The sequence below is a fragment of the Polypterus senegalus genome, chromosome 7, assembly GCF_016835505.1.
Source record: "Polypterus senegalus isolate Bchr_013 chromosome 7, ASM1683550v1, whole genome shotgun sequence".
NCBI classification, from domain to species: domain Eukaryota; kingdom Metazoa; phylum Chordata; class Cladistia; order Polypteriformes; family Polypteridae; genus Polypterus; species Polypterus senegalus.
This window is the reverse complement of record NC_053160.1, coordinates 19,741,221-19,768,662: the sequence shown is the minus strand read 5'-3', so window position 1 is coordinate 19,768,662 and position 27,442 is coordinate 19,741,221. Positions and strand designations below refer to the sequence as shown.

The 27,442-nt window shown below is 42.1% G+C and overlaps 1 protein-coding gene and 1 long non-coding RNA gene across 3 annotated transcripts; one reads left to right on the top strand and one right to left on the bottom strand.

Moving 5' to 3' along the window:
* Positions 1-4,874: 4,874 nt before the first annotated feature.
* On the bottom strand, positions 4,875-27,219 carry LOC120532378. 2 transcript variants are annotated; one of them, XR_005634280.1, is made up of 3 exons: positions 27,184-27,219; positions 26,509-26,645; positions 4,875-5,555 (listed from the first exon to the last, which is right to left on the bottom strand). It is a non-coding gene; the product is annotated as an uncharacterized LOC120532378 (long non-coding RNA). The 2 variants fall into 2 exon arrangements; XR_005634281.1 differs by lacking the exon at positions 27,184-27,219 and adding an exon at positions 26,724-26,850.
* tomm5 (translocase of outer mitochondrial membrane 5 homolog (yeast)) lies at positions 15,308-18,346 on the top strand. The gene is made up of 2 exons (XM_039758312.1): positions 15,308-15,522; positions 17,853-18,346. The coding sequence occupies exons 1-2, from the start codon at positions 15,402-15,404 to the stop codon at positions 17,885-17,887; spliced, it is 156 nt and encodes a 51-aa protein (XP_039614246.1). The 5' UTR covers positions 15,308-15,401; the 3' UTR covers positions 17,888-18,346.
* Positions 27,220-27,442: the final 223 nt, after the last annotated feature.

Genomic DNA, 27,442 nt, shown 5'->3' with positions numbered 1-27,442 from the left:
CATTCTTTGTATCTCCTCATCAAATGTTCATTTCCTGAATCTTCTATTTCGTTTAAATGGGCCACTGCTTAAGGTCATGTGGTGTCCTCCGTCAGCCCAGGAGTCTTCTAACACCACTTTATCTATTTGATCTGACTCACATTTCCTTTGCATCTTTCAAGTCATCAGTCCCTTAGTGTCCTGAGAAAAGATGATGTTTTTTAGGCCTTATCTGTTTCTTAGGTGTCCCTATCTAAAGCACTACAGATGTTTCTAATTTAGAGACAGCGGTTACCACCCAGAAGTGATGCCTTTTCTTTCGTGACATTAAAAGAAAATGTCTCATTATTGTCAGCTTGTGCACCTGTCTATGTTCAAAGATGTGGGCATAAAGTGATTTGAAAATGGACATGCAAGCTCTGTGAAAAGCAGGCATGAGACAGAGATCTGGTGGTGTCACTTGGGCCTTGTTAGATCACCTTTTTGTTACAAGTTTTCTTTCTGCAATCCCCTTGTCCACTGGGCTATCCAGGGATCTCAAATTAGCGGCCACTCCAAAAGTCATTTCCTAGCCCGTTACGTCCTGTATAGGGTTGTAAGGGTCCTGGAGCCTATCCCAGCTATCATAGGGAGCAAGGCAACAACAAACCCTGAGCAGGGTGCCAGTCCATCAATCAATCAATCAATCAACATTTATTTATATAGCACATATTCATACAAAAAAATGTAGCTCAAAGTGCTTTAAAAAATGAATAGAAAAATAGAAGACACAATAAAAAATGAACATAAGTCAACATTAATTAACATAGAATAAGAGTAAGGTCCGATGGCCAGGGTGGACAGAAAAAACAAAAAAAAACTCCAAGAGCTGGAGAAAAAAAAAAAAATCTGTAGGGGTTCCAGACCACGAGACCGCCCAGTCCCCTCTGGGCAATCTACCTAACATAAATCAAACAGTCCTCTTTGTATTTAGGGTTTTCATGGAAGGACCTGATGATGATGGTCACGTAGACTTCTGGCTTTCAGTCCATCAATGTTGGTGCATCATGACGCTTTGAGTAGGTGGTGGTGGCGCAGGCCGCCACCACAAAAACCGGAAAAAGAAACAGAAGAGAGAGTTGGGGTCAGTATGGATTTTAGAGCCACTATGAATAGTTATTGTGATGAATTGAACATACAGAGTATCAGGATTAAGTTAAAGTGAAGTTATAAAAAGGCCATGTTAAAGTAATGTGTTTTTAGCAGTTTTTGAAAGTGCTCCACTGTATTTGCCTGGCGAATTCCTATTGGCAGGCTATTCCAGATTTTAGGTGCATAACAGCAGAAGGCCGCCTCACCACTTCTTTTAAGTTTAGCTTTTGGAATTATAAGGAGACACTCATTTGACGATCTGAGGTTACGATTTGGAATATAACGTGTCAGGCATTCCGATATATAAGATGGAGCGAGATTATTTAAGGCTTTATAAACCATAAGCAGTATTTTAAAGTCAATCCTGAATGACACAGGCAACCAGTGTAGTGACATCAAAACTGGAGAAATGTGTTCGGATTTTCTTTTCCCAGTTAGGATTCTAGCAGCTGCATTCTGCACTCGTTGCAAGTGATTTATGTCTTTTTTGGGTAGTCCAGAGAGGAGTGCGTTACAGTAATCTAGTCTACTGAAAACAAATGCGTGAACTAATTTCTCAGCATCTTTCAGTGATATAAGAGGTCTAACTTTTTCTATGTTTCTTAAGTGAAAAAATGCTGTCCTAGTGGTCTGATGAATATGCGATTTAAAATTCAGATTACAGTCAACGGTTACCCCTAAGTTTTTTACTTCTGTCTTAATTTTTAATCCTAATGCATCAAGTTTGTTTCTGATAACCTCATTGAATCCATTATTGCCAATTACTAAGATTTCAGTTTTCTCTTTATTTAGTTTGAGAAAATTACTATTCGTCCATTCAGAAATACCAGTAAGACATTGTGTTAGTGAATCGAAAGAGTCGGAGTCATCAGGTGCTATTGATAAGTCCATCACAGGGTACTTACACTTACACAAACACACCACCCACTAGGACCAATTTAATATCACCAGTTCACTTAACCTGCATGTCTTTGGACTGTGGGAGGAAACCAGAGCACCCGGAGGAAACCCCTGCATACACAGGGAGAGAACCTGCAAACTCCACGCAGGCAGGACCCGGGATGTAAACCCTGGTCTCCTTCCTGCAAGGCAGCAGTGCTACTACTTCACCACCGTGCCACCCTCTTTATAAAATAAAAAGGTTTATTTCACAAAAAGGCTCTGTAAATACTTGAAGCTCTGTGGAGCACACTAAGTAAAAAAGGCATTGCAGGCAAGGCAAACGAGTTCCAGAACAGAAATCCAAGGCAAGGCCGAAAACAGAGCAAACAGGTCAAAAATCCAGGAATTCACAAAAAGCACAGAAGAAGGCATAAGTAAACACACCCCCCGGATTTATAGGGTGGAGGGCAGTTCCTCGAGGTTATTGGCAGGTGACCCTACTTCTTGGGGGACTATTCACAAAACACATAAAACAGGCAGCTTACATAAATAAAAAAAATCTAAAACAAGAAACAATAATGCACATAAAATGATAGAACTTTATTTGTAACCAGGTGGAAATTTATGTATTATACAAAAGCTCATTAAATAAATAAATACATAAATAAGTAGAGAAATAAATAAATATACGCACACACACTTTGGCCGGATCACACACCAGAATGACTATAAAGCAAGAAAATTAAAAAGAAGGAAAAGTCCTGACTTGGCTGTGACAGTCCCAGAGAGGCATTATGTACTGTAGGTGTATTGATGTTGATATAAAGGAGCCCCTGAAGCGTTTCTTAACACACTTCTCCTGAATAATTCATTGGCTGAAGTATCAGTGTGTGAGAGGGAGGGTGCGCAGCATTGTTCATAATGGCACTCAGTTGTGTTTTAATTATCTCCTTTGCCACGACTTCCAGGGGGTCCAGAGTGAGTCCCATAACTGAGCCTGCCCTTTTAATTAGCTGGTTGATTTGTTGGGCCTCTCTTGAAGTGATGTTACCAGCCCAGCACACCACAGAGCAGAAAATCACACTGGCCATCACAGAATTGTAGAAAATGTGAAAGAAGTCAAAGGAACACAGTCTCCTAAGGAAAAAGAGCCTGCTTTGCCCTTTCTCATACAGTTTCTCTGTTCCAACCTGTCATTGATGTAGACCCCCAAGTACTTGTAGGAGTGGACCACCTCGAAACCCACTCTTACAATAGTGAACAAACATAGAGGCTCTTCGATGTGGTGAAAGTCACTAAGCAGTTCCTTGGTTTTGCTGATGTTAAGTTGCAGACAATTCGTTCTGCACCAAGAAACAAAGTTCTCCCCCTGACTCCTCTCGTCAGTCTCATCCCCTTATCAACACACCCCATAAGTGCAAAATCATCTGAGAATTTTTGTAAGTGACATGTGTCACACACGTGTGCATAGGAGGCAGCTGAAGGACTTAGAGATGAATGATAATACATCTGCCCCAATACACTGACACTCTTTTTAAGTTCCCTGAAAGTTTTTCTCGGGAAAATCCCACCAGGAGCCACCGCCTCGACTCGGGACGCATCACTTCCGGTCTCGGCCCCGAGGACGACATCACTTCCGGTCCCGACCCCAAGGACGACATCACTTCCGGTCCCGGCCCCAAGGACGACATCACTTCCCCCAAACTCCTTATAAAGCCTCACACTTCTTCCCTGGAAGGCAGTTCTGTTTAGGACTCTGTCGTGTAAACTTGACTCAATTATGAATCATTTACTTTTGCAGCCAGGATACCAAATTAAATGGGTGACTGCTCCAAACCTTGCCATGTCTCTTGTCTCTTCTTCTCACACATGACCTGCTGTTATATTTATAGTCGGAGGTGTACAGAATGAAGAGAACAGGAGACATGCCTGTTCCATGTGGTGCTCCAGTGTTGATCATGCCCGTATCAGAAACACAGTCCTTGAGTCAGACAAACTGCGGTCTGCCCAACAGATAGTCCATTATCAGGAACACCATAGGATAACATAAGTCAAAGGATCAAAGATGAACAAAAGAGACAGTCAGTCAGTGTCCAACCCGCCATATCTTAATACAGGGTCACCTGGAGCCAATCCCACCCAGCACAAGGCAGGAACAAACCCCAGGCAGGGCATCAGCCCACCACAGGGCACACACAATAGGGTCAATTTAGGATCACCAATGCACCTAACCTGCGTGTTTTATGGAGGAAACCCACACAGACATGAGGAGAACATGCAAACTCCACGCAGGGAGGACCCAGGAAGCGAACCCAGGTCTCCTTACTGCAAAGCAGCAGCACTACCACTGCGCCAACTGCCGAACAAAAGAGACATAAAACATAAATCTGAAACCCAGCCAGGGGAGGAACCCTGGCTGAGACCTGGCACTTTGTTGATATCACTTAGGGCAGCTGCACCTTTCTTGTATAATGAATTAGTTTAAACATCATTTAGCAGATTTATAATGTCCATTCTTTACAATAATGATGTGCAGATAGTATTAATTGAGTCAATTCATTCTTATATATACTTATGTACTGTAATTGCTTTCCTCTTCCGTTCATTTCCAAAGTACAGACTTTTTTGTGCTTTTATGCTGAAGAAGGTGCTGCTGGATGAGCTACTTGATCACTGGTGTTGTATTGGGGATCTGAGCAGCTGGGAGATGAATGAAAGCTTAAAAAGTAAAATTGAAACAGTTAACTAATTGGTAGTTGAAGTCTTTTTAAGATAAACGAGTCTGCAGATTTGCCAGTGCTTTTCAAGAAGAGTTTGACCACAAGGGTGGGTACCACGGAGGCTCAAACCACAGACACAATGTCACCCAACACAATTCTGGACAAAATAAAGGGTATTTATTCGTCACCAACATTTTTTTAGTGAGCACAGCCAAACACACAATTATAAATACATGATTCTTTGCTTATTCTGCACTCCAGTTGCCACTTGACTCTGACTGTCCAAGGTTAGGTGAAGCGGTTCCTTTTATCTCAGACCCGGGAGCACATTCGTTGTTGAGACTTGGTGTGTTGGTCAGATGGAAATCCCACAAAGCCAGGATTAAAATCTCCTGCAGCACCCCCTGATAACACCTACAGAACGTAAGAGATCAGTACTCTGGGACTCTGGTTCCCAGCATACCCTGTTGTTATTCAAATGGGTACTGAAGCCCTGGAATGCTGCCATCTAGTGTATTGGGGTAGAAAATAATCATCATCTACCCCAGGTCTTTCCATTGCACTGGCCGCTTAGCTGGGTAAAGGTCCCTGTTCAATTCTGGCCAGGATGCCAGTCCATGTGTGCCATCCATTACAAGAGATTTTAAAACTACAAAACAGTGTAACGCACAATCATTTCAGGAACTCTCAAAGAAAATTAAACCACCTTGACAAATTTCTTTGAAGAATAAGTGTTCTACATTTGAACAAAATTGATTCAGGTGGGCTGAGTTGCTTCATGCAGACAGACAGACATGACTATTGCAGTAGGTGCTTCCTATCTTGTATAATATGCGAGCACTCCTAAAAAGACGAGAAAAATCAGAACGTTAATATAGCAAATAGGGTCACAACGAACTCATTCATAACAGTTGTTATCTCTAGCCTTATTCTGTGGACTCTTGACTTGAGTGCTGTCTTGTCTCCCACCATCCTAGGCTATAAATCTCTCTGTCACTCAGGTCGGTGCCCATGCCTAATACCCTCACAGGGCTCACTGCACAAATACAGGCCATAACACCCCCTAGTGGACCCAGTGCTCCCTCAGTGGTATTTCCAGATCTTCTCCTTTTGTCAGTATGACTTTCGCCCTGTTCTATTCTTTCCAGCTGGTGCCATTGCTCCTAGTAAACTGTTGGTATTTTTGCAAAACCTTCACCTCCATTTTAGGCTCACGGAGTTTGAAGTCTAAACTGTTGATTCAATGAAATGAACGTAAATAATCAGGTCTGCAGTCACACATTCCAACAAGTGTCTTAATTCTTAACATAAAATACAAAATACCTAAAGTTAGCACCAGTCATCATCTACTTTAAAAACTAAATAAAGCCAAAAAGACCATTGCAGGATGAAGCCAGTGCCATGTAGTCTGTGCAATTTGGTCAAAGCTTCATTTGCATGGTGGTCCAGATTACTCTGATAAAGAATGAGCCTGGGGCAGGGTGGGCTTTAGAGGTGGGGGAAGGGCTTGTGGCAGAGAATCCAACAGACCGCCACTTCCTTGCCATTGAAATCTGACACTTTAAAAGCCATCTCACAGCAATTAAATGCTTCAAAACCAGAGAAAATGGAACTGATTCATATCAAGACTAAACCTAAAGGAAAGTGTCCTGCACATGAGAAGGGAGAGTTTATAATCTGGGGTAAGAACCTATTAAAATACTTTAGCTCTATTACACTGACAGAAGGGAAAAAAGAATCAGAATCAGAATTCACTTTATTGGCCAGGTAGACTAATGTATGTTAGGAAATTGAGTGATGGTATTTGGTGCAACATTCACAGAAAACACAGAATACAAAAGATAAAATTTTAATTATCAAATATGATGCCGAATACAAGGGCAATGCAAAAAATAAAGAGATAAAGTTGGATTTAAAAGTCCAGGTATTCTAACGTGCATAGATACTAAGTAGAAGCTCAGACCTGATTTGTCAGAATACCTGTATACAGGTGATCCCCCATTTATCACGGAAGTTACGTTCCAGACCCATCAGCGATAGGTGAAAATCCAGAATATAGAAGGACACTTGGGACCCATCATAGGGCTTAAAACAAAATGAAAAGTTCACAAAAAGTTTGTTCACAACAATCGGACCAGAAGCAAGGTACGTGATACACAGAGAACTGAGATACTTTGGGGACCCACTCTCGCTGTTCTTGCGAGATTACACCACGTTAGCAGCAGCCAGTAAGAGCCCAAGAGAATTAAAATCCAATACTTTCGCAGTTTCATTCTATCGCGGATTTTATATGAAAGCATAACTAAATATATAACGCGGATTTTTCGCTGCTTCGCGGGTTCTGCGAACAATACTTACTTCCTGTACATGCTTCCTCAGTTGGTTTGCCCAGTTGATTTCATACAAGGGACGCTATTGGCGGATGACTGAGAAGCTAACCAATCAGAGCACGCAGTTAAGTTCCTGCCTGCTGAATGCAGTGTTAACCAGGAAGTCTCGTCTCGCTCATTCAGCATCAACGTGTTTCGCTGTGTAAAGAGTTGTGCTCTTTTGTGTTTATCTTCGTGCATAGTCAAGCCCTTCATTATGGCTCCAAAATGATCTGCTACTGCTTCAGGGGCTGTGCCCAAGCGCAAACGGAAGACGTTAACGATTGCCGAAAAGGTAAACGTTTTGGATTTGTTGAAGGCTACAATTCTTTTTATTTAAAAAGTAGGAAAGGAATATAAGATCTACGGCCACAGTGTCCTTTTAACAAGGGTGCAAAACGAGTTGTAAGTGGATGTAATAAGGCAGTAGTCTGGATGGAATCTGCTTTAGGGATTTGGATTGAAGAAGAACAATGGCGGTGCTACACAATCGCCTGAAGAGGCTCCTTTAGAAGAGCTGTAACGCTCTCCTTTGTTGTGCAGTAAAATTAAACTCATCGTTATCAGACAAGTCATCGTGTCATTGTTGATGAGTAACCATAATTAATTTTCTACTTACAGTACTTAGTACATGTACGGACGTTTAGTGTCGCTGTACACACACATTTACTGTATACTATTTTTGTTGCATTGTACGTATTTATTGCTGGTGGCCTGTCTATCGTAATGGCTGTAACGTGATATCGGAGACACTCAATATCTTTAAAATAATATTTAGGTTTTACTGTATATAAACAGTGTGTTTATATACATAATTTCAATGAATCTTACCTAATATCTAAGAGAATACAAAGGGATTATGCTGTATAACTCTGCGGGGAATATTTATAAACCGTGTGGGAGAGTTTATAAGGGCTTAAAATATATAAAAATAACCATAGAAACATATGGTTTCTACTTCGCGGATTTTCACCTATCGCGGGGGGGTCTGGAACGAAACTCCCCCGATCGAGGAGAGATTACTGTATATATAATTCACTATGGCAAGACACCCATGGAAAGCACGCAGGAAGAGGCGTGGATTCACTAAGCCGCCAACAAGTAAGACACCTATGGCGCACGCAGGAAGGAGCCACGGCCACCAACTCCAAGACCATTGGATACGACGACAACTTGCAGAGACAACTCAGACGCGATGACACAGAAAAAACTGCGTCATTTATTTTTGTCTGTCGCAGAGGCCACATGCACCTCTGAGCCATGTTGACTGTTCATAGAGGCATGGTTCTCGCGGAGGTGAATCGCCATATGCAGTGTGTGAAACGGTTTGCCAGGGGTATCCCATGGAATCCTTCAAACAATCCTTTACTACTGAGGTTAAAACACAATGAAGTCAGCAGTCTTTAAAAACCGAGTTTTCAGTTACGACGCACAACCGCGTGCACCATTGCAAACTATTTTACACGCTACATACAGCAATTCGCATCCACGACAAACATGCGTCTTCTTAGATGCTCCTGCAGGAACACGGAAAGTCTACGTGAGTCACAGGTGTATCTGGACTGTGCAAAGACGACAACGACTCAAGTGACGAGTTCAAGGTGGGCACATGAGCGATGGCAGTCCGCCAGTTTTCAGTTACGGACGATTGTGTGTTGGTTCGTTCCGTGCATTGTTACAATGTTGCTTTTCTTGCTGATTTATTACATTACCGATTTTTCAAATGTTAATTTTCTCCCTGTGCTTAAAAATCATTAAAAAACGGGCCTGATTATGCAGCATATGGTACGCCTCGGGTTGGCTAGTATATATATATATACTGAGTATCACAGGTGGGTAGTAATGAGTTGCATTTACTCCATTACATTTACTTGAGTAACTTTTTAAAAAAATTGTACTTCTACGAGTAGTTTTACTGCACCATACTTTTTACTTTTACTTGAGTACATTTGTAAATAAGAAACACTACTCTTACTCCGCTACATTGGGCAACACTCAAATCGTTACATTTTTTCCATTAGATAAATTCTGACAGACAATTTTCAATCTGTTCTGTGTAGTGGATTCTGTCAAGTTGCGCACATGCCATCCATTGCATCTCCAGCTCTGACACAAAGTTTTGGATGTTCCCCAAATCAAGGCGCTGCAGCTTTGAGGACAGATGTTGCATTTTATGTTTGAAAGCATTAACTGAGCTAATCATACTGATCATGGTTTCCTCTTTTCCTTGCAGCCATAAATTAAGCTCATTCAACAGCCATTGATCGTTATTAAGTTGCATGTATTCTGCATGTTTAATGACAAGGAGAAAATCCTTCCTGGTGTGGCAGAAGTGCTGCAGTCCATGACTCGGAAACCATCCAGGCGTCCCCTGGAGATGGCCATGGACCCCCACAGGGTTGAGCATCCCAGCTACCGTGATGCAATCTGGGGGGCTGCCCTCTTGCACCCCGGTGAAGATACTGCCCCTCTCCTGGTCCTTCCCTTCTCCAGGCATCCCGGTGGGGCAAGATCCCTGGTCATCTGCCACAATTGATTAAAAAAAAATTTATTCCAGACCTTTAAAGTGAAAGGCAGCTTTCAACGTCCATTTTTTCACCCTCCCATCTAGTTTATCAGTCCTGGGAGTCTGTGCCTATCCTCCGTAACATTTTTCAGAAGGCAGAACCCAGTCCTGAAGTTGGGGTCTTTTCATTTAGACAGCTTCTGCTATAAGATGTACAAATAAGCCTTCAAATTCAGGACATGATAAACAGCAGAACCTTCTCAACAGTATATTGGGGTTGAGTTCTGGAAAAGCAGGACTGGGTGCTTATAAAAAGTATTCGTCCCCTTGGAAGTTGTTTCATTTTATTGTTACGCAACATTGAGTCACAATGGATTTAATTTGGCTTTTTTGACACTGATCAACAGAAGAAGACCGTTTAATGTCAAAGCGAAAACAGCTCTCTGCAAAGTGGTCCAACCAATATAAAACTCAAAATAATTGGTGCATAAGTATTCTGACATGCCCATATCACCACTGGAGCAGCCAGATGGCTTTTTAGTCAGGAGCCATAACATCTGTGCTTCAGATCAGGTCATCAACATGAAGCTAAGCATGTTCAGGCCTGGCCAGCGCTTGGATGGGAGACCATCTGGGGAAAAAGGTTGGGGTGTAGCTCGAAGAGGTGTTGGTGAGGCCAGCAGAGGGCGCTTAACCTGTGGTCTGTGCCCAAGTGCAGTGACAGGGACACTGTACTGTAAATATGGTGCAGCCTTTCAGGTGAAATGTAAAACCAAGTTCCTGGCTCTTTGTGTTCATTAATTATCCCTGGGTATCCTTCGATAAGAATGGGGTGCATCCCGAAGTCCTGGATAAATGATCCACCATTGGCCTCATACATTCTGTCCCCCTAATCATTCCCTGTCTCTAACTGGCTATCTCTCTCACCCCTTCATGACCTAAAATCTGATGGGTGGTGAGCATAGTGGCTAACACCACATCATCAATGTGGGTGCTACACATTGGTGGTGTTTGCAGTGGCTCCCCACCCATTATGTAAAGTGCTTTGAGTAATGAGAAAAATTCTATATACATGTAAAGAATTATTATTATATTTTGGGTCTGGCTGCGTGACAATCTTTCTTCTCCTCTCATCTCATGGCAAGCTATCCTTAACAATATCCACATTACAATTATCCACATATGCAATTTAAATTTGTACATCATTTGTAAAATTTATGCTGAGCATCTGTCAGCTAATCCTGTTTGTCACTTGTGTCCCATTTCTCATATGTTTTGGGACTGCCCTCCGGTTTCTCTCCATTATTTTTTATGTTAACCTTTCCATTTTCCCACATATATTTCTTCTCCCAGACCTCTCTTCTCTTACCTTGACTTCTATGTAGCAGAAGTTCCTCCACCCGGGTATCATCTCTTCTAAGCTAATCTTAGCCTTTCGTTGGAAATCTCCTGATGTATTCTTGGTAAACTTTAACTTGGTAAATCCTAACACAGGGTCACGGGGGTCTGCTGGAGCCAATCCCAGCCAGCACAGGGCGCAAAGCAGGAATAAATCCCTGGGCAGGGTGCCAGCCCACAGCAGGACACACACACACACACACCAAGCACACACTAGGGACAATTTAGAATCGCCAATGCACCTAACCTGCATGTCTTTCGACTGTGGGATGAAACCAGAGCACCCGGAGGAAACCCTCGCAGACACGGGGAGAACATGCAAACTCCACTCCACGCAGCGAAGACCCGGGAAGCAAACAGGCAGCAGCGCTACCACTGCGCCACCGTGCCCCCCACTTCTGGAAATCCTCTTTGTTTAATCTAACCTTATTTGAACTTTCAGCATTGTGGATCAGCAGTAAGCCCCTGATGTTTGGTTCAGAGCTGGTTGGGGGTCCACACCATGCCACTATCCTTAATCCTTAATTGTGCCCTTGTGTGATTCTCCTCTCTCCTATGGGACTCGCTGTGTCTAACTGGCCTCCCTTACCAGTCTACATGGCATCAGTAAATTTTAATCCTATATAGACTCCTTTTTTTACAGAATACTGGTTGGGCACCATGGGAGCGGTTGTTGTTGCCTTCTGTGGTTACAATTAGCTTTTCTATGATTCCTCATTGTTTTTTTAGCTTATTGAACTTAAAATAAAAAAATCTGATCCCTAAAAAAGAAATGAAAAGAATGTAGCTCAGCTATAACTCTGCCTAGAGCAGGCTGTCCACAAAAACAGAGTGATTGTGCAAGTAAAAGTCAAGTGAGGGTGGCCACCACTAATCTGTGAAATTTTATCGTTGTATACAGAATCTATATAAAGAGATGTGGACACATTTGGACATGCTCAGGGACATCTTAACGTATGGTTACAACTGGCACTGGCCGGGGTCCCCAGGAACAGGGTGGGGGCCCACGCTGTTTCTGATGCCCATGCATGTTTCTATTTTGCTATCAAAACAGCAATCCCAGAGCACTGCTTTGCCCGGGGGTCTATAATGCTGTTAATTCACATGCTAAGAATTCAGAAAGTACAGCTTGGCTTTGCTCCAAAGGATAACTAACTATGAACACAAAATCTTATCCCAAACTGATACATACAGAATGACAGATGTTTTTTGTCCCCAGGCTTGAGTCACACTGAAGAACCTTTGTGTTTTTTTCTTTTTCTATTGGTGACAGATGAGCCATTCCCACTTGAGCTGAATGGTGAATCCAAACTACAAACTAGGCTTGGCCTGGCCTGGCTTGCTGGGCTCTTCAGCAGTGACGGACCCCATTCATTACAGCCTGCCTCCAGCACTGCTGACAGGATGTTCTGCATTGTTAATTGCTCTCTTAGTCTGGTCAGACACAGAAATAGACAGAAATGCAATTACCGCAATACTCAAACAGAGAGTGCACAAAGCTCTAATTTGCCATTAGATATCAGAGTGAAAGCACGCCTGCCATCCTCTTGAGACTCTACACAGATGTTGACCAGAAGAGGTGAACGTGCTGGTGACAACAAAGACAAAGCCTAACTCACTCTGTACTGCTAGAAAATGTACAGTTTGGCACTTTGACATCCCATAAACACAAATAAAGGATTAAATGGAATGAGTAGAGCTTGGGAAAACAGATTCCAGGAAATGTTGTTTTATCACAATTAGAAATAATTTGGGAGACATTTCTTAATATTCACACACAAAACAAATGATTAGGAATGCATGTACACCTGCTTATCAATGCAATAATCTAATCATCCAATCATGTGGCAGCAGCACAATACATGAAATCATGCAGCTATAGGTCAGCAGCTTCAGTTAATGTTAACATCAAACAACAAGAATCTGGAAAAAATCGGATCTCTGTGATTTCAGCCGTGGCAAGACCCTTTAAAGTGCTATGCGGTTTTTAAATAATAAATATTGACAATAATTTTTTTTTTTACAAATGTAGTGTTTGTCTGTGTGTCACGTAACCATTTTACCGTAGGTCAAAACACACTATCAAATTGCTGGAAGTAGTTTGCAAAGAATCTATTTTCAAATGATATTTCAAAATTTCTGTGTAAATTTTATCCTGTCTTGCCTCTTTTTGCTTATTTTATTTTACTTCTGTGTGCTCTTATATGTAACTGAGAAGACAAATTTAATGTTTAATCATGTATACTTGACTAAACTAAAGCCTTGAATCTTGACCATATAAAAGGAGGTAAGGATATTTACCACCTCCTGTACAGTAGATGGCAGTAATGCACCATGGAGTGTAAAAACTGCCTAGTAAAAGGAGAAGAAGAAGAAGAGTCAGTGGGATATATTCAAATACTAGCAAAATAGTATTCATACTGCCTTAAAATTTTTATTAAGAAGAAAAGTAAACCTTTTTAAACTGAGGGAAAATATACCAATAATTATTTGATAAGGATCTCTTTGTATACCACATTGTGAGTTCGGCCCTCCGGTTGTAATATGACCAAGCTGTGCGCTGAGCTTACTCTTGAGCAATGCAACGTGAAAAGTGCCATGTGAAAAGCAATTTTGCCTCAAATCTCACAGCTTGGATTGCTGCTGTCATAATCGGTTTGAGTTTCATGGTTTGTTTCAATGACAACAGTATTTGCAGGACTTGTTGTGTTGAAGTGACATTTGGCATCTGTCAAGCGTTGTAAGCATACAACCGGTTTTATCGATAAAATCACATCCAGCTTTTGAGAGTTTAAACATTCATAAACATCAAAGTGTCCACTACTGAAATCGTCACCTGTCAATCTAGGATGTTTAAGAGGCATTGGCGGTTGTCCAAAGGTGTAAAATATTTGCCCATTTCGGTACACTTGAAAGCGACAACCGAACAATTCAACGGCAGCCATCAACTCACATGCAGATCCATAGGTGAAGGGCTTAAACATTTCACTCTTCTAGTGCTCCTGTGTAGTATAATTATCTCCTGTACCGTCATCAGTCCACACCTTGAACCTGTCCCAGTCATTCAATACATAAGACACAATGTTCCCCTGGATATGAAGAGTGAGCCTAATATGACCATGCAATATTTAACACAGAGAATGGAAAAGGTAGGTGCCATCTCCGGGCATGGAAACCACTCGGTAAGTGACAGTTCTTTGATCGATGGTGATCACCTCGATAGACATGTTAATGGGGGTATAGTTGGAACGATAAAGGAAATGGGTACCTGAACAATGTAAAGTAAGTCTAAAATACCTACACAATAACTATAATCGTAATAAACTAACAATAAAACAATGGAGAAGCCGTGGATTAAATAAAAAGGCTGCAGTTATCAGCAGGGAGACGTGAATCCCGTGGCGAAGCAAGGAAGGGAATGTAGAGACCGGAGCGACGGATGGCCTTATATAGGCAGGCAGCCAACAACGTGGGAGGCGTTGGAATGGGGGACTCAACGCCGCCTCACACGGTGACCGAGCTGCAGGCTATGGACGTATATATGTACGTAAGTAGGATTCAGTTAGCGTCGGGAACCCGCATACCAAATTTCTTTGGTAAAGATGGGGCCATAAATAAGAAAGTTCAACATGGCAGACGTTGTCGACCATTATGACCGTTACGCGTTGAATTTCGAAATGAAACCTGCTTAACTTTTGTAAGTAAGATGTAAGGAATGAGCCTGCCAAATTTCAGCCTTCTACCGAAACGGGAAGTTGGAGAATCAGTGACGTTGGAAAGTTCAATATGGTGGCCGACAGTGGCGTCTTACCACCGAAATAAGTACGCACATCGGTTTCGGTTAGCGCAGGGAAGCCGCCTACCAAATTTAGCATTATTCAAATTTCAAAAAATGCAATGAGGAATTCCCTTTTCATACAGCTGGTGACAGTAATATATTAAGAATATCTAAACTTCCATCTAATAGAAGAAGAAGAAGAAGAAGTTACTATATACTTTGTAGACATATAGCTAGAACTTTATTTGCCCCCAAGGGGAAATTTGGCTTTTTACAGAAGGTCTTTAGATAGATAGATAGATAGATAGACTTTGGTCTATCATCACTTACATTTAACGGAATTCTTTGAGGTTATTTATTGTAGACTGACCCTAACTTGTTACTTTTTTTTAATATTTCTATATTGTTATTTTTTTTTTTTTCTTTTACTGCAGCTGTCAACCACACTCCAGTCCAGTTGATTGTGGTAATACACCTTGAGATGCGCGTAACAGGACGGTGTAGTTTGGCACGCTTGGGATACCGTAGGCATTCGGACGTTAAAGGTTCATTGCGGCGTAGAAGGCTGTGCGCAGTAGCGGAAGACGAGAGAAGTGATAAGGGTCCAGTTGGACTCACTAATAGAAACATCCAAAAAAATGTTTAAGATTGAAGGACTGGGTCCAAAAATGGATCCTGTAGAGATGAAGAAGAAAATGAGGGAAGACGTAGTCTGTTCGCTTCGGAATTTTCTGATTTATGTGGCATTGCTGAGAGTCAGTGAGTATAACGAGGCCGGCGTGATTCGCCCTTGGGTTTATCGCACGTGTTCGCTGTATGTGGTTTGTTGCCGCCTACTTTATGGTGGGAAGAATCCGCTAATCGAGACGCTTGTGGAAGCAGTTTTAAAGTTATTGTTTAATTCTTTTATAATAACGTTAAGAGGAACAAATTCGAATGCCACGAATTAGGTATTTTTCATTCTTTCTATAGATAATCAATGTGAGACTACGGAGATGCCCTGTGTGGACCACATTTAAGAGCGATCGTACATCTATATGCTTGTAATTCATAGTTCCAAATGGATTTAATCCTAAAGGGAAGAACTTTGTTGACTAAAGCAGAAAGAATCTCCAGATTGAATTATGCAGAACATCCCTTAGATGTCAACTGCTTTGTTTTTCCTGTTGGTGTACAGGCAGGTGAAATGATTTGCTCATCGTCACACAGTGTCAGTAGCGGGATTTGAAACCACAACATCAGAGTCTGAGCTTTAAAACCTTAAACCACTACGCCACATTGCCTGTCAAATCTGTTCACAAATGCTTTATTTTTTTATTTGTATGGATAAACAAAACCTATTACATTAATGATTCTATAATTATTTATTCCAGTGAAACTGGTGGTTTGAATTTTCCTGATTTTACTTCTCTGTCTTATGCTTTTTTTTTTAAATGAACTGGATTGAACAGTTTCTTTCTAACTCTGAATCAATCTGGATATTTATTCCAAGTTATATTTTTCCAAAATGATTGTTTAACTATCTTATCGATGTGTAAGAATTGTATTAATAAGAGACCCTGTAGGCTAGCAGATCTTTTTAGCATTGTTCATAGTTTTCAAGATACCTTTTCTCCTTGTGGATATTTTGTAATGAATTCAAAACATATTCAGGCCCTATCACCTTTTTCACATTTTCTTATGTTACATCCTTGTGCTTAAGTTCATTTTTTCCTCCCATCAAGTAAAACTCCATACCCCCGAATGATATGTGGTATGCCAGTGTAACTTGTACCCTTTACACATGTTAAATCTTTTTGGATTGGTCCGGTTTTTGTTTCCTGCTGTTGGATGAATTGTCTTCTCTAAATTGGCCTGGTGAAAGCTGGTGTGCCAGGCGACTTGACACCACATGGACACTGTTGAGACCATAAAAATACTTCATTGTAATGAAAATTTAGTTGTAAAGGTATTCGTTGTAACGGAATTTTACCTCGTGGATTAGTTCTCCCACAGATAAGTCAAGACTTGATTTTACCGTATAATTTCCGGTATTTTATAATGTTAGTCATATAAGTCAAATGCGGAAAACTCCCGCTGTTGGTCCAAGAGATTGTGATATGCTAACACCCACCTGAGAGAGTAACCACGGAGCACACAGCCTTTTTTTCTTTTCTATGTATTGTGCCTGCGTGACCACACTGTAATACCCAAACTATTCCGAAGCAACGTTTGCACTGTTTAGTGTTTTTTTGTATCTCACACCCTCATACACCTTTATTGTAAGAGCATCCTTTATCTATGATGGACCGTTCAATCAGAAGAAAATAGGAAGCTGGTTTTAAACTAAATGTAAAAGTAGCGAAAGAAATTGGTAACTGCGCTGCTGCAACAAAATTCAGTGTGTCTGAGAAACTGATGCGAGATTGGAGGACGCAAATTTTTGAACGGGCGTATAAATCGGGGTCTGATTTCATGATCGATTTTTCGGGTTTCAAGACCCGACTTGTACGTGAGTATATACAGTAGTTCGGTATTACCGTGTGGTCATGTAGGCACAATACGTAGGAAGAAAAGGCCATGTGCTCGGTGGTTACTCATTCAGGTGGGCGTTAGCATATCATAATCTCTTGGACCAATAGCACAAGTTTTCTGCATTCAACTTATAAACTGACATTATAAAATACCAGATACAGTAAAATCAAGCCCCGACGTATCCACGGGAGAACTGAAACACGAGTATATACGGTAATCATTCAGCCCTATAGTGAACATAGAAATATCTAGCCCGTTTGATAGAACTGCTTTACTATTTTATAGTGCAACACCAATACTTGTTAGTCATTTATGTATTTATGGAATAAATTTGTTTTAGAATAAAGAAACTGCTTTTTTTGTTAAATAATTTTAACAATGTCAATTTTTTTTTTCAAGGGTCCCCCCACCCCAAAATAAAAACAAATGTGATTTTTGCACTTTATTAACCTTTGGTATTTGTCATTGAAAGCTGATTTAATAATAAGTTGAACATTTTAAATAGCATCATTTATTCATTTTAAGTCCATGCAGCAATCCTAATCAGCTTTATTGTGTTTTTATTTCCCACGTAGCACCGTATATCCTGAGGAAGCTGGACAGTATATGAAGAATGTGCCTTTTCTGCCTCCATTCTTTCTACACCCAGAGGTGGGACTGAGAATTCTGCAGAGTGTGTGCCATCCTGAAATGCTATCATGACATGAAAATAAAGGAGTTCTCAATCCAGAAAAATACTTGAACTTTCATCAGTGATCCTGAAAACTGTGAAACTGGTCACATCCAAAACTGCATGACTTCTAACTGTGTAAAGGCCTGTGTACTTGCTTTCCTTACAACATTTCTCACTTTTCAGATAAAATTGGATTTTGTTTTTAATGTCATATGTTGTCACCATCGATGTTCACAAGTGCAATGCCAATGTGTAATTTAAACTCTCCACAAACATTTATAGTAATTATTGTACAAGTGCTGAGCAACCTATTATTGATTGTAAGTAGGTAACTCCTTTTTTCTTTTTGTTTCATTGTACCTCTTCTTTTAATTAAAGCGAATATCTTTGACTGTACATGCACAAAGTATTATTTTTGAATTGCAAACCATGACCAAGAGAAAAAGGGTACAGTGAATAAAAAAGTCCATTGCCCACCTTGTCTTAGATCAGTTCACAGCTTACTGCTCTTGCTTTTAAGTGTGTGGTTTCAGGGCCTTCAATCTCTCCTGGACAGCCAAATTACCTTGGGCAAAATCCTCACTATTTGTTCACACTCGCCCTGACTTATCAGGCATTTGTGATATTGTAGGTTTTATTTTTCTTAAAATACTAGGGCAGGGGTGCCCACACTTTTTCGGCTAGCGAGCTACTTTTTAAATGAAATGATCTACACCTACATTAAAAATGCTTTTATATTTATATATATTTAGATAGATAGATAGAGATATATATATATAGATAGATAGATAGAGATATAGTCACGCACGCGTGAGTAGGAGATCGCAGACGGATTCAAACGCACCTGGGGACACATTCGCCGGCAGGGAATGGCGGGTACTAACTTTCTCCCTCTGCTTCCTCATAGGAGAAAAGACCTTCCTCCACCATAAGCCGGGTTTTGACCGCAGTACGGTACTTCCGCCCTTCCTCCGCCATCTTGTCCTGACGTCATCAATCCCATCCTCCCTCACAGTTCTTCCCAGCATTCCTCCACTTCCGGCTCCTCCCTAATAAAATGGCCACAGACGCCATGATATGGCATCGCGCATATGAAATGTTTAGTTTATATTTTGATCTGCTTTTTCGTTTAATTTATTGTGGATTGTCTACAATATACGGGGCCGGAAAACCCCAAACCTTTATGCTGTCTACTTCTGCATCTTTTACTATATATATATATATATATATATATATATATATATATATATACACACATTGAGTATACTTTATACATAAAATGTATGTTGGCGTAACTGGATAACCTTTATGGCACAATAACCATTCAATACATTTATGGTCACTACAGTATTTGGATTTAATAATCGTCATGTGTGAAAAGGCTGACTCGCATAAATAAATAGAGCTGAATAATGCAGTCAAGGAGCTTTTGAATTCAGCCGATTAACTGCGATTTTAGTTCCCTCTCCTTTCTCTTTCTCAGATTGCTTTTTGGAAGGAAGTCAGTTTCATACTTTTTATGAACATTTCGAAAGTGCCTTTCCACATTTTCCTTCTTTGGAATAGCAATGATAGATTGACAGATCAGACAAGCGCACTTCGATTGTGACATTGTGAGAGAAAAAAATCCTCTTCCAATTTCACATCCAGCCCATACACAACACATTTTTTATTAAATCCTTTCTTTAGTCGATATAAATTGGAAGGCTAAGTAGATCACAGCCAGAGTTTTGCAGTAGATCGCGCGTTTGATCGTGCGTGCAGGATGACCCGTGTGTTAGAAGAGAAGAGATCTCAGACTGGCCGTCCTGTATGTCAATCAAGTGGCAAATGCCATAGAGAGGATACATGATAGACTATCCATCCATCCATTTTCCAACCCGCTGAATCCGAACACAGGGTCACAGGGGTCTGCTGGAGCCAATCTCAGCCAACACAGGGCACAAGGCAGGAACCAATCCTGGGCAGGGTGCCAACCCACCGCAGGGGACACACAAACACACCCACACACCAAGCACACACTATGGCCAATTTAAGATCACCAATCCACCTAACCGGGATGTCTTTGGACTGTGGGAGGAAACCGGAGCGCCCGGAGGAAACCCACACAGACAAGGGGAGAACATGCAAACTCCATGCAGGGAGGATCCAGGAAGCGAACCCAGGTCTCCTAACTGCGAGGCAGCAGCGCTACCACTGCGCCACCGTGCTACCCATGATAGACTAACGTTTACAAGAAATTTTTTTTAATGCAATGCGATCTACTGGTCAATCGTGATCAACACATTGGGCATCCCCTACTCGCTTCGCTCGCCCACCCCCAACACGGGGCATGCAACGCACCAGCCACTTCACCACTCTGCCACTCGTGTTGTGAAGAGGGGGGATGAAAGCACGCTAAGGAGATGCGGCCACTCCTCCGAAACCCCCTCTTAAATGGTGACACAATGGAAAACGTATTTTTTTTTTTTTTTATGTCCTCTGTGCTCAGTCTGCTGCTGCTGCCGCCACGCCACGTGATCTGTATCTCACACGGTGCTCCAAACATTTAAAAGCCTGTACAGCAGCTGTCCTCCTTGTCTCGCGGGACATTAAAATGTCCCCAAGAAGGTCACGTCTCCACCCAACATTTTTTTATATAATAGAGAGATCTTTAAGGTGTGTTTATTGAACAGTGCATATTAGAATTGCTTGGCCCTTCACTTATTTTCTTCTTTTCTTCTCAAGTGTTTCAATGAAAAATTAATTTCAAGATTAACGCATCCAAATACAAATGGGATCAACATAGCTAGTGAGCTGTTGGTTTCTTTGTTTGACAGAAGGTGAAGCAACTCTGAATGCGCCCATTTCACGAGTTAAAGAAGCAATGAAGGTTGGTACATCTTATAGTAGAAAATTAACATTTAACCACAATCCAATTTTGCATTAGCTGCAGTAGTTTCTCTTCTAATCAAGAAATTGGCTGGAATGAAAACCAGCCAGCACTGCGGCTGTCCAGGAATGAGAATCTAGGAGCCTCCGTTCACATACTACTGGACAGGTGAAACGTTTCATGTGAACAACCCTCAAAGTGTGAGATCCCATTTGGACAATTTCAGAAAAACAAAGTTTATCAGTTGTGATGCAACTCTGACCTTTCACTTCAGTCAATAATGCGAAATAAAAAAAAATTCTAACCAGCTCGGTCAGAAATAGCATTTTTGTGGTGGAATTATATTTGGAGCAACACTTTTAATGCATTTAGTCTGATCTTTATTGTCGCAGAATGTAATTGCCTTTTCCGTACAAAGTACAAAATCAACAATCGGAGCAGAAATTCACCTGAGTGTGAACAAGTGGGATGATGAAACTTCTAATGGGAACTATGGAAACTCCCAAAGCATGTGAACCCAACACTAATGGCAATCTTGCCATCTAAAGTTTTGTTCTCAGAGAATTCTTGGCACCCTAATAAAACACTAATCTATGGCCCAAGCAGAGAGTGGCATGGCACCCCCTTTTCAGCCACACTTAGCTGTGCTAAAGTTATTAAAGTATTCGTTTGGGTCTTCTGTCGGCATATACTGTTGTGGCCAAACGTTTTGAGAATGACACAAGTGTTTGTTTTCACAAAGTCTGCTGCTTCAGTGTTTTTAGGTCTTTCTGTCAGATGTTTCCATGGTATGCTGAAGTATAATGACAAGCATTTCAAAAGTTTCAAAGGCTTTTATTGACGATTACATTAAGTTGATACAAACTGTCAATTGCAGTGTTGGCCCTTCTTTTTCAAGACCCCTGCAATTCTCTTTGGCATGCTGTCAGTCAACTTCTGGGCCAAATCCTGACTGATGGCAGCCCATTCTTGCATAATCAATGCTTGGAGTTTGCCAGAATTGGTGGGTTTTTGTTTGTTCACCCGCCTCTTGAGGATTGACCACAAGTTCTCAATGGGATTAAGGTCTGGGAGTTTCCTGGCCATGGACCCAAAATGTTGAAGGTTTGTTTCCTGAGCCACTTAGTTCTCAATTTTGCCTTATGGCATGATGCTCCATCATTGCTCATCACCAAACTGTTCTTGGATGGTTGGGAGAAGTTGCTTTCAGAGGATGTTTTGGTCTCACTCCTTATTCATGGCTCAGGATCAGGGCACCACCAGTGCAGAGTTTGCTCCAGAATGGCAGCAGGCAGGTGTGAGTGCATCTGCATGCCCAGTGGGATGAAGATGAAGAAGATGGCCTGGTGTCAAGAAGGGCAGCAAAGAAGCCAAGAAAAACATCAGGGACAGACTGATATTCTGCAAAAGGTACAGGGATTGGACTGCTGAGGAATGCTGGAGGAAAGCAAGTTTCTCTGATGAATCCACTTTCTGATTGTCTGGGGCATCCAGAAAAATTTAAGAAAAAGTGCGTGCTACCATCAGTCCTGTGTCATGCCAACAGTAAAGCATCCTGACACCAATTCATGTGTGGGGTTGCTTCTCAACCAACAGGGTGGGCTCACTAACAATTTTGCCTAAGAACACAGCCATGAATAAAGAATGGGACCAAAACATCCTCTGAGAGCAACTTCTCCCAACCGTTCAAGAACAGTTTGGTGACCAACAATACCTTTGCCAGCATGATGGTGCACCGAGCCATAAGGCAACAGTGATAACTAAGTGGGTTGGGGAACAAAACATTAAAACTTTGGGGTCCATGGCCCAAAAACCCACCAATTCTGACAAACACCAAGCATTTATTATGTAAGAGTGGGCTGCCATCAGTCTGGGTTTTGGCCCAGAAGTTCACTGACAGCATGCCAGGGAGAATTGCAGGGGTCTTGAAAAAGAGGGGCCAACACTGCAAATATTGACTCTGCATAAACTTAATGTAACTGTCTATAAAAGCCTTTGAAACTTATGAAATGCTTGTCATTATACTTCAGTGTACCATAGAAACATCTGACAAAAAGATCTAAAAACACTGAAGCAGCAAACTTTATGAAGACCAACACTTGTGTCATTCTCAAAATGTTTGGCCACAACTGTATGTCTTCAGCTCTCAATAAAGAGTTGTATAAATGCAGCAGCGCCTTTGCCAGGGGACATTTTATATAACCAGATATCCTAATCAACTGAATCCACGTGTCTGACTCGGGCAGCTTGTCACCATTGTGCTTATTGTGAGTGATGCGCAGTTTGTCCTTTAATAAGGTTTTGAGAAAGAGAGAGAGACACCTTAAGCCCGGTTTATACTTGTCATATGAAGCCACAAAGTGCGTGTGGTGAACGACCAAAACACAATTTATTCTTGTTGTGACCCATTCTATTAAGGCGTTGATATTCTCCAAGTCAACAAGAGGCCACGCTTGTTCAGTGTCCGTAGCTAATAATGTCACAGGAAGGGATGTGAGACTCTGGCGACGGAGTGATGGAAGGAGAGTTGTGCCTGCTCTTACTGACTAGAAAAGGAGACGGTGGGGTGTCAGGCCTGTTACCTGAAGGCGGTGAAGAAAGGGCAAGTGTAATTAATATTGGCTTGAGACCTACATGTTCAGCAGATGCATTTTAAATGTTGTTGCATTTTTGGAAGGGCCAAGCCACCATTACACCACATGTGCCGTGACATGTCATGTGCAAAATTTAGAAAATAGAGAAGGTGGATTGACGCACCACAAATGAATGATCTCACCTTTTTAATTCACAATGAGCCGCTCTTGCTGAGTATATGGTGATCAATTATCTGAGAATGTTGTTTGAGTGTAAACTCCCCTACACTCATTGATACCGATCATTCAGTACATACACGGGGAGGACAGGAAAACTCAATGCAGACCCTGGAGCTGTGAAGCAGCAAATGATAACTGCGTATGCTAGAACCTCAACCCGATTAAACGCAGGTGGACAGGCCTTGCTAAATTGACACCCACATGTGTGTGCTGGTTTGTTCGCCCTGTTATGGACTGGCGTCCTGCCCAGGGATTGTTTCTGCCTTGTGCCCAATGCTTACTGGCATAGGCTCTAGCTGCCTCACAACCAGGAGTGGACTGGGTCTCAAAACCGGCCCGGGCATCATGACGAGGTCGGCCCACTCGGCCCATTAGTCATTGTAATTTGTACGTGGCTCGCTACTTGCTATGAGCCTATGATATCCATCCATCCATCCATTTTCCAACTCGTTGAATCCGAACACAGGGTCTGCTGGAGCCAATCCCAGCCAACACAGGGCGCAAGGCAGGAACCAATCCTGGGCAGGGTGCCAACCCACCGCAGGACACACACACATCCACACCCACACACCAAGCACACACTAGGGCCAATTTAGAATCGCCAATCCACCTAACTGGCATGTCTTTGGACTGGGGGAGGAAACCCACGCAGACACGGGGAGAGCATGCAAACTCCACGTAGGGAGGACCCGGGAAGTGAACCCAAGTCTCCTAACTGTGAGGCAGCAGCGCTACCACTGTGCCACCGTGCCACCCGTCTATGATATGAACTCTGTCTAAACTGTTGCCAAACTTAATCTGTACACTGTTGTTTAGACACACCTTAAAATTTGACAACATGCTTAAAAATAAAATTTAATAAAAAATAAAAATTTAGCAACCCGGCTTACACGTTTATTAGAGTACATGTCAAATGTCAATGTCATGACCAAGTGCCAGTACCCTAGTAGGCTAGTAGCTGCTCATTTACAATTAAATAAATTATAACCGAGCTTGGGCGGCACGGTGGTGCAGTGGGTAGCTCTGCTGCCTCGCAGTTAGGAGACCCGGGTTTGCTTCCCGGGTCCTCCCTGCGTGGAGTTTGCATGTTCTCCCCGTGTCTGTGTGGGTTTCCTCCGGGCGCTCCGGTTTTCTCCCACAGTCCAAAGACATGCCAGTTAGGTGGATTGACGATTCTAAATTGGCCCTAGTGTGTGCTTGGTGTGTGGGTGTGGATGTGTGTGTCCTGCGGTGGGTTGGCTCCCTGCCCGGGATTGGTTCCTGCCTTGCGCCCTGTGTTGGCTGGGATTGGACCCCCCGTGACCTTATAGTTAGGATATAGCGGGTTGGATAATGGATGGATGGATAACCGAGGTCATAATGAAAACCTCACATGACTGAAATGTTCCATTAACTTAATGATAAACTAGAAATGTTCCGTCCTAATATGAAAAATTCCTATCCTGTGCTTTTTAACTTTATTTCATCATACTAATAATCGCAGCTGAAAACCACTAATTATCGCTCACGCTGACGACCAGAGAACAATAAAATGCAGAATACATAATCTAAACTAATTATTAGTACCAAAGAATTTAAATACTAGATATGAGATAAAATAAATTGCAATAATGTATTTGCTAACCGAAATGCAGTGGAATCGAAACAGAAATCAGCAAAAAGCACTTTTGACCAAAGTTTTCGCTGCAACATTGTGTACTGACAACTAAAACAACTTGATGACGTAATACGATATATTATATAGGAATATATAAATCACAGTACTGGACAGTTTAGAAAATTAACTTTAATGTCAAACAGTAACTAGTAAATAAAATTTATTTCATGAAATGGCCGACCCATGACCAGACCAGAGCCTGCGGCCCACCGAGCATTGCCCTAATGGCCAGTCCGCCCCTGCCCTTTCTTATTGTGTCTTTTATTTTTCTATTCTTTAATATGTAAAGCACTTTGAGCTACTGTTTGTATGAAAATGTGCTATATAAATAAATGTTGTTGTTGTTGTTGTTGTTCACAACCCTGCCTTTCATAAGGTGGTTAGAAAGATGGGTGGATTATTATTATTATTATTATTATTATTGTTGTTGTTATTTGTGGTATTGCAGGTCCGCGGCTCAGAAAAAGTGGCCAATTTTCAAATAAATAATTGCCGCATTCACACCTGTGCCCCCTTAGGTGGGTTGATATAAAAGGAGCCTACACGAGACAGAAGGGGGAATATCGAGGGAAACAAAAGGCTGAAGAAAGGAGGTTAAAGGAGGAGAAAGCTGGCGAGTGAACAAACAAACGGGTAAGCAGCCATGAGAAGAGCCTCTCAGGGGAGTGGGTGGTCAGCGCTCAGGCGCTATAGTAGAGGGTCGCCCCAGCTGAGCGATTCAGGGAGCTGGAGTGATCAGGTGATGCGGGTCTGGGAAGGCAACAACAACATTTATTTCTGTAGCACATTTTCATAAAAATAATGTAGCTCAAAGTGCATTACATGATGAAGAAAAGAGAAATAAAAGACAAAGTAAGAATTAAAATAAGACAACACTAATTAACATAGAATAAAGGCAGTGGGAGTCGGGGATGTCTGGATGGGCAGTTCTGCTGTTGACCCACGGAGCAGCAGGGACCCAGACCCACCGTTTAGGAGGGACAGTTGTGTCTGTCGGTTTGGCGTCTTCTCCTCCTGAAAAGTCTGGTTAGGATAAGGAGAGGAGACCCATCGGGATTTCTTAAAAGAACTGTTTCCTAACCTGTGAGATTTCGACCTCATTTTAATGGATTATTTATTTGAATATTAACCTCCACAGTTCACTTGTTTTTATGGATTATTATTATGGATTGAGCAGTGCACTTTGTTTTGAACTCTGATTCATTTTTGCACCTACCCCTTGCTATGCGTGTCACGTCCTCATTTGTCTTGGCTCATCGCTCGGCTGCGTTATCGGCGGTAGCAGGTTCAAGAGGCTCCCTGGAAGGACCCGGTAGCGTGGGGCTGACCGTCACCATCACATTATTCTTGTGCCTATACCAGAGAAAAATATAAGAATGGATTGGTGGACTGGAAATATTAATGATAATATTATTATTAACAGAACATTACTTTCCAGGTGTTGTTCCTGTCTTGTGCCTTCGTTCCAGCTGTCCTGTGACCCTGCCTTGGATAAGCAGGTTAGACCAGTGTGTGGTGTTATGGGTCCACAGCTCGTGGAGAAAAGGCCATTTTTAAATAAATAATCAATGTGCTCGCGGCTTAGTGAGGGGACGTTGGGCCATAGTGGGCCGTGGGACGATCCGTAGGGTGTGGGCGTTTCTCACCTAGTGCACAGGTGAGGAACTGCCCACATTCATGATTGTCCGCGGCTAATGCTGCAGCTGCTGTGGCCCTCGTCATTTTAAAAAGAAGCGCGAGTCGGTTTTAGGAGAAGAAGAAAAAAGAAACGTTCGGGAAGAGAGAGAGAGAGAGAGAGAGAGAGAGAGAGAGAGAGAGAGAGAGAGAGAGAATCGATTAGAGAGAAAGAAACGATCGGAGAAAGGAAAGGAAAGGAGAGGACGGAGGTTACCGGGAGCAGGAGAGGAAGCAGGTCGGTGAGAGGGAGAGAGCCGCGAAGAGCGAGTGGACGTGCGAGCGAATGAGCGCTCGTGGACAGCTGCATGGAAGCTGGGTGTTAGGCCGACACCCACGTGTTTGTGTTGATGTCACTCCCGCTGAGCGATCTGGTAGCGGGAGTGACAAGGTGAAAGCGACGAGCCGCAGAAGGCCGCGGAAAGGCAGCGGAAGTCGGGAGGCTTGGAGTGGCAGTCCTTGGTGTGAGCGTCCTG

Bases quoted from the DNA above. Each gene is read 5' to 3' on its own strand.
- tomm5 (XM_039758312.1), top strand. From the start codon at position 15,402: ATGTTTAAGATTGAAGGACTGGGTCCAAAAATGGATCCTGTAGAGATG. The intron at 15,523-17,852 runs GTGAGTATAACG...TTTCCCACGTAG, and splicing joins TGTGGCATTGCTGAGAGTCA to CACCGTATATCCTGAGGAAG.